Genomic DNA, 11,173 nt, shown 5'->3' on the forward strand with positions numbered 1-11,173 from the left:
GTGTTACTCCAGGTATTTGTGTCTATCTTTGGGTTAAAGTTGCTGTTTGACCCGCTGTGTTACCCCATCGTTCTGTGCTTATCTGTGCAGCGTTTGATAGTGTCCGCTCTCCGCTGCCTGGCCTGTGTGTGTGTGAGTGTGTGTGTGAGTGAGTGAGTGTGTGTGTGTGTGTGTGTGTGTGTGTGTGTGTGTGTGTGAGTGAGTGAGTGTGTGTGTGTGTGTGAGTGAGTGAGTCTATGTGTGTGTGTGTGTGTGTGTGAGTGAGTCAGTCGCAGTGACGCGCTACGACCTTTGCTACATTGCAGTTGCTACATTACAGCTGTTGATACATTGCATGTTGCAAGTCGGGCGGCGGCGGCGGGAGCGGGAGGGGGATCGCCCTGAAACACTCTCACGCTGAGTCCATGGCCTCTCGGCTCCCTCTGCGGGTGTACTACGACCTTCTGTCCCAGCCCTCCAGGGCCGTCCTCATGTTCCTGAAATGCACCGGGATCCCTCACGTCGAGAAGCCGGTGGCCCTGCGGAAAGGTGAGCCGGGCCTCACAAGGCAGTGGGGGGCCAAGTCTCTGAATGCATTCAAGAGAGAGAGAGCTAGATAGATAGAGCTCTTAAGGATAGAGGAGTCAGGGGGTACGGGGGGAAGGCAGGAACGGGGTACTGATTGAGAATGATCAGCCGTGATCACATTGAATGGCGGTGCGTACAGGCTCGAAGGGCCGAATGGCCTACTCCTGCACCTATTGTCTGTTGTGCATGGTCTGTTTTGTTTTTACCGGGCCCCTGTTTTCCCTGTTCTACACTAGCCCGGTGCTAAACTAACTCACAACTTGGCACCTTGCACTTTACACATAGAAACATAGACAATAGGTGCAGGAGGAGGCCATTCGCCTTTCATTGTGATCATGGCTGATCATCCACAATCAGTAACCCCTGAAGAAGGGTCTCGACCCGAAACGTCACCCATTCCTTCTCTCCCGAGATGCTGCCTGACCTGCTGAGTTACTCCAGCATTTTGTGAATAAATCAGTATCCCCTTGCCTGCCTTCTCCCCATATCCCTTGATTCCACTAGCCCCGAGAGCTCTATCCAGCTCTCTTGGATGCATTCAGAGAATTGGCCTCCACTGCCTTCTGAGGCAGAGAATTCCACAGATTCTCTTGAATCCACTAGCCCCCTAGAGCTCTATCTAACTCTCTCCTAAATCCATCCAGTGATTTGGCTTCCACTGCCCTCTGTGGCAGAGAATCCCACAGATTCACAACTCTCTGGGTGAAAAAGTTCCTTCTCACCTCAGTTTTAAATGGCCTCCCCTTTATTCTAAGACTGTGTGTGGCCCCTGGTTCTGGACTCTCCACAACATTGGGAACATTTTTCCTGCATCTAGCTTGTCCAGTCCTTTTATAATTTTATACGTCTCTATAAGATCCCCTCTCATCCTTCTAAACTCCAGTGAATACAAGCCCAGTCTTTCCAATCTTTCCCTCTTTAGTTTAGTTTAGAGATACAGCGCGGAAACAGGCCCCATCGAGTCCGCGCCGACCAGCGATCCCCGCACACTAACACTATCCTACACACACTGGGGACAGTTTACAATGATACCAAGTCAATTAACCTACAAATCTGTGCGTCTTTAGATCTCGGAGAAAATCCACACAGGCCAGCTTTACAAACTCGGTACGGACAGCACCCGTAGTCGGGATCGAACCCGGGTCTCTGGCGCTGTGAGGCGGCAGCTCTACCCGCTGCCCCACCGTGCCCGCCCCCTAAATCTTTGCTTGGTGTTCCTTTGCACTCTTCAGAAGTGGGGGGTGGGGGGGGGGGGGAGTGCAAGTGGAGAGTGACCAGGACTAGGGGGGTTGCAGAGAGGGGAAGGGAGGGGGCAGAGAGGGGAAGGGAGGGGGCAGAGAACGGAGCCACAGAGCGTTACAGCATGGAAATATGGAGGAAGGAACTGCAGATGCTGGTTTAAACCGAAGATGCTGCCTGTCCCCGCTGAGTCACTCCAGATTTTGGTGTCTACTGCATGGAAATAGGCCCTTCAGCCCATCCTGACCAAGTTGGCCATTCTGGGCTAGTCCCACTTCGTCCGCACAGAGGGGGGGGAAGGCAGGAGAATGGTGTTGAGAGGGCAAAATATATCAGCCATGGCAGAGTGGGCACGATGGGCCGAATGGCCCGATTCTGCCCTTTTATGTTCGCCCATGTGATTACAATACCAGGGGGTATTGTAAGGAAATAACTGCAGATGCTGGTACAAATCGAAGGTATTTATTTCACAAAATGCCGGAGTAACTCAGCGGGTCAGGCAGCATCTCAGGAGAGAGGGAATGGGTGACGTTTCGGGTCGAGACCCTTCTTCAGACTGATGTCGGGGGGGCGGGACAAAGGAAGGATATAGGTGGAGACGGGAAGACAGAGGGAAGGAGGAGGGGAAGAGAGGGACAGAGGAACTATCTAAGTTCATACCACTGGGCTGCAAGCTGCCCAGGCAAAATATGAGGTGCTGTTCCTCCAATTTCCGGTGGGCCTCACTATGGCACTGGAGGAGGCCCATGACAGAAAGGTCAGACTGGGAGTGGGAGGGGGAGTTGAAGTGCTCAGCCACCGGGAGATCAGGTTGGTTAAGGCAGACTGAGCGAAGTGATCGCCGAGCCTGCGTTTGGTTTCGCCGGTGTAGAGATGTTGACATCTGGAGCAGTGGATACAATAGATGAGGTTGGAGGAGGTGCAGGTGAACCTCTGTCTCACCTGGGGTAAATTTGTTGGTTCTGGATCAGTACATATTGACTGACTGTTTGGGTCTGGTATACCGGTTATCTGTTCATCATGAGTTGTTCATGAATAAGTGGAATAACATTGCTATGTGCTATTGTTATTATTGTTATTTGAACTTAAAATAACAATGTTAAAAACAGTATTTTTAAATTTCCCCTTTGTCGGTTGCTTTATTACGGTAGACGTGTCAAACTCAAATTACTGAACAAAACAGGGTGGTGGGAAATTTACTTGTGAAAAGTTGCAAAGGGGTAAACGGGACGAGAAAGGTTGGGAACGCCTGCCCTGGGGTGGCCCAATTTGTCCACACTGGCCAACATGTCCCAGCTACACTAGTGTAGGAAAAAAAACTGCAGATGCCGGTCTAAATCGAAGGTAGGCGGCACGGTGGCGCAGCGGTAGAGTTGCTGCCTTACAGCGAATGCAGCGCCGGAGACTCAGGTTCGATCCCGACTACGGACGCCGTCTGTACGGAGTTTGTACGTTCTCCCCGTGGGTTTTCTCCGAGATCTTCGGTTTCCTCCCACGCTCCAAAGACGTGCAGGTGCGTAGGTTAATTGTCTGGGCAAATGTAAAAATTGTCCCTAGTGGGTGTAGGATAGTGTTAGTGTGCGGGGATCGCTGGGCGGCGCGGACCCGGTGGGCCGAAGGGCCTGTTTCCGCGCTGTATCTCTAAATCTAAAAAAAACAAATCTAAAAAAATGCTGGAGTAACTCGGCGGGCCAAGCAGCATCTCGGGGAGAAGGAACGGATGACATTTTTCGGGTCGAGACCTTTCTTCGAAGTACCGTGAAGTTGCCCCAGCATTTTGTGTCTACCTGCTGCACTAGTCCCACCTGCCTGCATTTGGCCCTTACACCTCCAAACACGTCCTGTCCATGTACCTGTCTAAACGTTTCTTAAACGTTACGATAGGAACCTGCCTCTTCTGTACCTCCACTATCCTCTTGGATAAACCCCACCCCTCACCTTAAACCGATGCCCTCTGGTTCTCGATTCCCCTACTCTGGGCAAAAGACTATGTGCATTTACCCTCGTGTGTTCATTTAACTTGTCCAGGTGAGCAGAATAATGCAGAGTTTACCAAACTGAACCCCATGCGGAAAGTGCCAGTGATTGTGGACAATGGATTTGTTCTGACTGAGAGGTGAGTACGACTTTCCACTTGCACTTTTCATTCATTTGCTGTAAACGTTGAGTCTCTCTGAGTGAGTTCCCAATTGCCGGTACCACGGAGCCTGTCCTGGGGCGCTGTCTGTGCGGAGTTTGCACGTTGTCCTTGTGCCCGCCTGGGTCTTTTCCCCCACCTCCCCCCCCCTCCTCACCCTCACCTTAAACCAATGGGCAGCACGGTGGCGCAGCGGTAGAGTTGCTGCCTTACAGCGAATGCAGCGCCGGAGACCCGGGTTCCATCCTGACTACGGGCGCCGTCTGTACGGAGTTTGCACCCCCGTGGGTTTTCTCCGAGATCATTCGGTTTCCTCCCACACTCCAAAGACGTGCGGGTATGTAGGTTAATTGACTGGGTAAATGTAAAATTGTCCCTAGTGGGTGTAGGATAGTGTTAGTGTGCGGGGATCGCTGGGCGGCGCGGACTCGGTGGGCCTGTTTCCACGCTGTATCTCTAAATCTAAAAAATGTCCTCTGGCTCTCGTTTCCCCTTACTCTGGGCAAGGGTCTCAGGTGTGTAAATGACAGGAGTGGGGAATTAGGCCATTCGGCCCATCGAGTCCACTCTGCCATTCGATCGTGGCTGATCTATCTTTCCAAACCACAACCCGAAGACGTGTGGGTTTGCAGGTTAATGGCCTGCTGTAGCATCACCGCCTAATGTACAGGGAGAGGATGCAAAAGTTGGATAACATGGAACTAGTGTGTACGGGGCCATCGCTGGTCGGCGTGGACTCGGTGGGCCGAAGCGTCTGTTTCCACGGTGTATCTCCCAAGCGAAACTGAAAATGTAGGATAGGCAGTGGTGATGGTAACTCCAGGATTTTAATTAAATGAGGAGGAAGAACAAGAGCAAACAGTAAGAGGGCAGCACGGTGGCGCAGCGGTAGGATTGCCGCCTCACAGCGCCAGAGACCCGGGTTCAATCCTGACCACGGGTGCTGTCTGTACGGAGTTTGTACGTTCTCCCCGTGACCCGCGTGGGTTTTCCTCCGGGTGCTCCGGTTTCCTCCCGCACTCCACAGGCTTGTAGGTTAATTGACTTTTGGTGAAAATTGCAAATTGTCCCTCGTGTGCAGGATAGCGTTAGTGTACGAGTTGATCATTCGAAGGTATTTATTCACAAAATGCTGGAGTAACTCAGCAGGTCAGGCAGCATCTCAGGAGAGAAGGAATGGGTGACGTTTCGGCCCGAAACGTCACCCGTTCCTTCTCTCCTGAGATGCTGCCTGACCTGCTGAGTTACTCCAGCATTTTGTGAGTAAATACCTTCGATTTGTACCAGCATCTGCAGTTATTTTCTTACACTACGAGTTGATCGCGGGTCGGCACGGACTCGGTGGGCCGAAGGGCCTCATTTCCACGCTGTATCTCTAAACTAAACTATATTCAATAAAAGACAGAGTCTTACAGCGTGGAACCAGGCCCAACTCACCCTCACCGACCAACATGTCCCATCTACAATAGTCCCACCTGCCTGCGTTTGGCCCATGTCCCACCAAACAGAGTCCTATCCATGCACCTGTCTAAATGTTTCTTAAGCGTTGCGATAGTCCCAGCCTCAACTACCTCCCCCGGCAACTTGTTCCATACACCCACCACCCTTTGCGTGGAAAAAGTTACCCCTCGGGTTCCCTATTAAATCTTTTCCCCTTCACCTTAAACCTATGTCCTCTGGTCCTCGAGTCCCCTACTCTGGGCAAGAGACTCTGTGCGTCTACCCGATCTATTCCTCCCGTGATTTTGTACACAGTGCCAAGGTAAAACTACACAGTATATTACATGGCCATCGGAGTAGTTGTGGTCTTGTTGATGGAGTTGAGTTTAAATGCAGAAAGCAGTCTCTCTATGTTTCCTTCACTGGACTCAAGTCATAAGTGATAGGAGTAGAATTAGGCCATTAGGCCCATCAAGTCAACTCCGCCATTCAATCGTGGCCGATCTATCTCTCCCTTCCAACCCAATTCTCCTGCCTTCTCCCCATAACCCCTGACACCCGTACTAATCAAGAATGTCTATCTCTGCCTTAAAAATATCCACTGACTTGGCCTCTGCGCCAATGAATTCCACAGATTCCTCCAACCAAAGGAGTCTCACCTCATCTCCTACCGAAAATAATGTCCTCTAATTCTGAGGCTGTGCCCTCTGGTCCTAGACTCTCCCACTAGTGGAAACATCCTCTCCACATCCACTCTATCCAGGCCTTCCACTGTTCTGTACGTTGCAATGAGGTCCCCCCTCGTCCTTCTAAACTCCAGCGAGTACAGGCCCAGTGCCCACAAACGCTCATCATAGGTTAACCCACTCATTGCTGGGATCGTTCTTGTAAAACCTCCTCTGGACCCTCTCCAGAGCCAGCACATCCTTCCTCAGATGTGGTGCTCACGATATTCCAAATGCGGCCTTACCAGTGCCTTGTGGAGCCTCAGCATTACATCCCTGTTTTTGTACACAAGCCCTCTTGAAATAAACCCAGGGTGCATTGAGGATCTTTTGTTTGCAGCGTGGCCATCTTGAAGTACCTGGCGACCAAGTACGATGTCCCTCAATTCTGGTACCCTCGTGACCTGCATCAGCGGGCGAAGGTGGATGAGTACATGGCCTGGCAGCACGCCAATGTGAGATACCATACAGCCAGGGTCTTCATCCTGGAGGTCTGTATTAAAATAGCAAGACGACTTTCATTTGTAAAGCAACCTTTTCTTTATTCATACGACGATCAGGCACAGCAAGGTGACACCAGAGATGCAAGGCCCTTCCTCCCACCGAGTCCGCACCAACCAGGGACCCCCTGCACATTAACACAACCCTAATTACACACCAGGGACAATTTACACACGCACCAAGCCAATTAACCTACAAACCTGCACGTCTTTGGAGTGTGGGAGGAAACCGAAGATCTCGGAGAAAACCCACGCAGGTCACGGGGAGAGCGTGCAACCTCCGTACAGACAGCGCGCGTGGTCGTGATCGGATTCTTGTCTCCGGCGCTGCAAGGCAGCAACTCTACCGCTGCGCCACCGTGGCCGCCGGTAGTTGGTAGAGCCGCCGCCTCACGACGCCGGAGACCCGGGTTCCATCCTGACCTTCGGTGCTGTCCGTGAGGGATGCACGCTCTCCCCGTGACCGCGTGGGTTTCCTCGCTCATCCCCAACACGTGCGGCTTTGTAGGCCGATTGGGCCCTCTGTAAATTGCCCCTGGTGGGGAGGGAGCGGATGGGGAAAGTGGGATGACGTAGAACTGGACTCGGTGAAAACGGGAAGCTGGATGCGGAGAGGATGTTTCCACTAGTGGGAGAGTCTAGGACCAGAGGGCACAGCCTCAGAATTAAAGGACGTTCCTTTAGGAAGGAGATGAGGAGAAATTTCTGTAGTCAGAGGGTGGTGAATCTGTAGAAGTCTTTGCCACAGTAGGCTGTGGAGGACAAGTCAGTTGATTATTTTTAAGGCAGAGATGGATAGATTCTTGATTAGTCCGGGTGTCAGGGGTTACGGGGAGAAGGCAGGAGAATGGGGTGAGGAGGGAGAAATAGATCAGCCATGATTAAATGGCGGAGTAGACTTGATGGGCCGAATGGCCTAATCCTGCTCCTATCACAGTATGGGTGTCAGAGGTTATGGGGAGAAGGCAGGAGAAGGGGGTTAGATTAGAAGCTGGTGTGACTTGGGTGGGGGAGGGATGGAGAGAGAGGGAATGCAAGCGTTACTTGAAGTTAGAGAAATCAACACTCATTACACTGGGCTGTGAGCTGCCCAAGCGAAATATGAGGTGCTGTTCCTCCAATTTGCGTTCGGCCTCACTCTGACAATGGAGGACAGAAAGGTCAGTGTGGGGATGGGAATCAACGATCAATAAAAGGGGAAGCTAGCAAAGGCCTGTTTCCTTTATCGTCATTGGGGAAGTCCAGAACAAGGGGTCACAGTTTAAGGATAAGGGGGAAATCTTTTAGGACCGAGATGATGAAAGTTTTTTTTCACACAGAGAGTGGTGAATCTATGGAATTCTCTGCCACAGAAGGTAGTTGAGGCCAGTTCATTGGCTATATTTAAGAGGGAGTTAGATGTGGCCCTTGTGGCTAAAGGGATCAGGGGGTATGGAGAGAAGGCAGGTACGGGATACTGAGTTGGATGATCAGCCATGATCATATTGAATGGCGGTGCGTACAGGCTCGAAGGGCCGAATGGCCTACTCCTGCACCTATTTTCTATGTTTCTATTATTTTCTTTGCATATCTTTTCGTTCATTTGGTCTTTGTCTCTCCCCATCACCATCTATATCTCCAGTTTCCTTTCCCCGTGACTTTCCGACTGAAGAAGGGTCTCGACCCGAAACGTCACCCGTTCCTTCTCTCCGGAGGTGATGCTGCCTGTCCCCGCTGAGTTACTCCAGCGTTTTCTGTCCATCTCCGGTTCAAACCAGCACCTGCAGTTCCTTCCTGCGCTGGGCTCGGTGGGCCAAGAGGGGCCCCAGTTTCTAAAACTGTAACTCGCAAACTAAACTATCGAGGCGAGTTTTTGTAACATAAGATGATAACTGCAGATGCTGGTACAAATCGAAGGTTTTTATTCACAAAATGCTGGAGTAACTCAGCAGGTCAGGCAGCATCTCAGGAGAGAAGGAATGGGTGACGTTTCGGGTTGAGACCCTTCTTCAGACTGATGTCAGGGGGGGCGGGACAAAGGAAGGATATAGGTGGAGACAGGAAGATAGAGGGAGATCTGGGAAGGGGGAGGGGACGGGAGGGACAGAGGAACTATCTAAAGTTGGAGAAGTCAATGTTCATATCACTGGGCTGCAAGCTGCCCAGGCAAAATATGAGGTGCTGTTCCTCCAATTTCCGGTGGGCCTCACTATGGCACTGGAGGAGGCCCATGACAGAAAGGTCAGACTGGGAATGGGAGGGGGAGTTGAAGTGCTCAGCCACCGGGAGATCAGTTTGATCAATGCGGACCGAGCGCAGGTGTGCAGCGAAGCGATCGCCGAGCCGGCGCTTGGTTTCGCCAATGTAAATAATCGTTTTTGTAACTTTTTGCGGGAACGTTGTCGTGCAGGTGTTGTTGCCTAACATGTCCGGCCAGCCAGTGGACAAGGACAAGCTGAACAAGGCACTGGGGGAGTTGAGCACAACCTTGGATAAATTGGAATGCATGTACCTGAAGAACCAGCCCTTCCTTTGCGGTGAGGAGATCACTTTGGGAGATATCTTGGCCATTTGTGAACTGATGCAGGTACGGTATTCGGATACAATACAATACAATATATCTTTATTAGACAATAGGTGCCGGAGTAGGCCATTCGGCCCTTCGAGCCAGCACCGCCATTCAATGTGATCATGGCTGATCATTCTCAATCAGTACCCCGTTCCTGCCTTCTCCCCATACCCCCTGACTCCGCTATCCTTAAGAGCTCTATCTAACTCTCTCTTGAATGCATTCAGAGAATTGGCCTCCACTGCCTTCTGAGCAGAGAATTCCACAGATTCACAACTCTCTGACTGAAAAAGTTTTTCCTCATCTCAGTTCTAAATGGCCTACCCCTTATTCTTAAACTGTGGGTACAGGGTACAACGAGATTGGGAATGCGACTTCCATTCGATGCAATCAATTAATTAGCTAATCAGTAGAAATTTAGACAACCCAGTGAAACAAAATTAGAAACAGTTTTAAAACAGAATAAAGTGCAAGTCGGTCTGTGCCGGTTCGCTGTGCGATGTGACCATCCGGCTCATCAGGACCGGTTCATAGCAGCTATGGCCCTGGGGATGAAGCTGTTCCCGAGTCTGGAGGTGCGGGCGTAGAAGGCCTTGTATCGTCTGCCTGATGGTAGAAGTTCGAACAGACTATTGCAGGGGTGTGAAGAGTCTTTGTGGATGCTGGTGGCTTTTCTGAGGCATCGTGTGTTGTAGATGCCCTCCAAGGCTGGTAGCTGTGTTGCGATGGTCCTCTGAGCTCTATGGACTACCATAGAGTGTAGTCACTACCATACCATGGAGACTGCCATATATACCACAGACTACCATAGGGTCATAGAGTGATGCAGTGTGGAAACAGGCCCTTCGGCCCAACTTGCCAACGTGTCCCAGCTACAATAACATAGAAACATAGAATACAGGTGCAGGAGGCAGCCATTTGGCCCTTCGAGCCAGCACCGCCATTCTTTGTGATCATGGCTGATTGTCCACAATCAGTAACCCGTGCCTGCCTTCTCCCCATATCCCTGGATTCCGCTATCCCCTAGAGCTCTAACTAATCCCACCTGCCTGCGTTTGGTCCATATTCCTCCAAACTTCTTCCATCCATGTACCCGTCTGTTTCTTAGACGTTGGGATAGTACCAGCCTCAACTACCTCCCCTGGCAGCTTGTTCCACACACCCACCACCCTTTGTGTGAAAAAAGTCATCCCCTCAGATTCCTATGAAATCTTTTCCCCTTCACCTTGAACCAATGTCCTCTGGTCCTCGATTCTCCTACTCTGGGCAAGAGACTCTGTGCATCTACCAGTCCACCACCGATTTGCCAGCACCCTTGGATTATAAGAGATGGGAGTAGAATTAGGCCAAGCGGCCCATCAAGTCTACTCCTGTTGGCAGACCAATTTCCCTCCTGGGATCAATGAAGTTCTATCGTACCAAATACCAAAGGCACTTAACAATTTGTACGCGTTTGTGCTTTAAATCTAGCCACTGGGAGCAAATCGTGACATCCTGAAAGACCGTCCAAAGCTGGTCACCTGGAAGAACCGAGTGAAGACATTCATTGGCCAGCCCTTTGATGAGGTGCATTCTTTCGTTTACAAACTGAGAGACAAAGCCAAACTTTAGAGCCAAATTCCCTTGAAACCCGGCCAATTTTGCCTGGACTCTGCACTACTAATCCTTTGTTTTGAAAAGAGGTGCCTTCTTAATCAGTTAAATGAGTCAAATGTACCAGTATATTATTATTTAACAGCGTTAAGCAGCCAGTTTCAGCAAACTTGGTCCACTGGTCACAGTTACCTTCTTAGGCCCCCTCGGTCATGGCTGACCATGGGTGGTGCATCCAAGTTGGCTGCTTGCTCCACACCTCAGCTAGAGTGGCGTCGCTTGTGGCTGAAGAGACCAATGCAGGAGTGATCGTCTCTGTCGCAAAGGTCACAGTTACCAAGTTAGAATGAACTCTTAACAAGACTGGCCTTGGCTATAACCGTTGGTAAAAGGAACCATAATAAATATTTTTAATTGATTTAAA

The 11,173-nt window shown here is 50.8% G+C and overlaps 1 protein-coding gene across 1 annotated transcript; it reads left to right on the plus strand.

Annotated features, from left to right (window-relative positions):
* Nucleotides 1-226: 226 nt before the first annotated feature.
* On the plus strand, nucleotides 227-11,173 carry gstt2 (glutathione S-transferase theta 2). Its single transcript, XM_078421474.1, has 5 exons — nucleotides 227-528; nucleotides 3,835-3,922; nucleotides 6,449-6,599; nucleotides 8,998-9,174; nucleotides 10,627-11,173. The coding sequence occupies exons 1-5, from the start codon at nucleotides 405-407 to the stop codon at nucleotides 10,765-10,767; spliced, it is 681 nt and encodes a 226-aa protein (XP_078277600.1). The 5' UTR covers nucleotides 227-404; the 3' UTR covers nucleotides 10,768-11,173.

Source organism: Rhinoraja longicauda, chromosome 25 (assembly GCF_053455715.1).
Source record: "Rhinoraja longicauda isolate Sanriku21f chromosome 25, sRhiLon1.1, whole genome shotgun sequence".
Lineage (NCBI taxonomy): Eukaryota > Metazoa > Chordata > Chondrichthyes > Rajiformes > Arhynchobatidae > Rhinoraja > Rhinoraja longicauda.

What these genes read in the sequence shown, in the direction of transcription:
- gstt2 (XM_078421474.1), top strand. Translation starts at nt 405, where the DNA reads ATGGCCTCTCGGCTCCCTCTGCGGGTGTACTACGACCTTCTGTCCCAG. An exon ending in GCCGGTGGCCCTGCGGAAAG is followed by an intron (nt 529 to 3,834) that starts GTGAGCCGGGCC and finishes TAACTTGTCCAG; the next exon opens with GTGAGCAGAATAATGCAGAG. An exon ending in GGATTTGTTCTGACTGAGAG is followed by an intron (nt 3,923 to 6,448) that starts GTGAGTACGACT and finishes TTTTGTTTGCAG; the next exon opens with CGTGGCCATCTTGAAGTACC.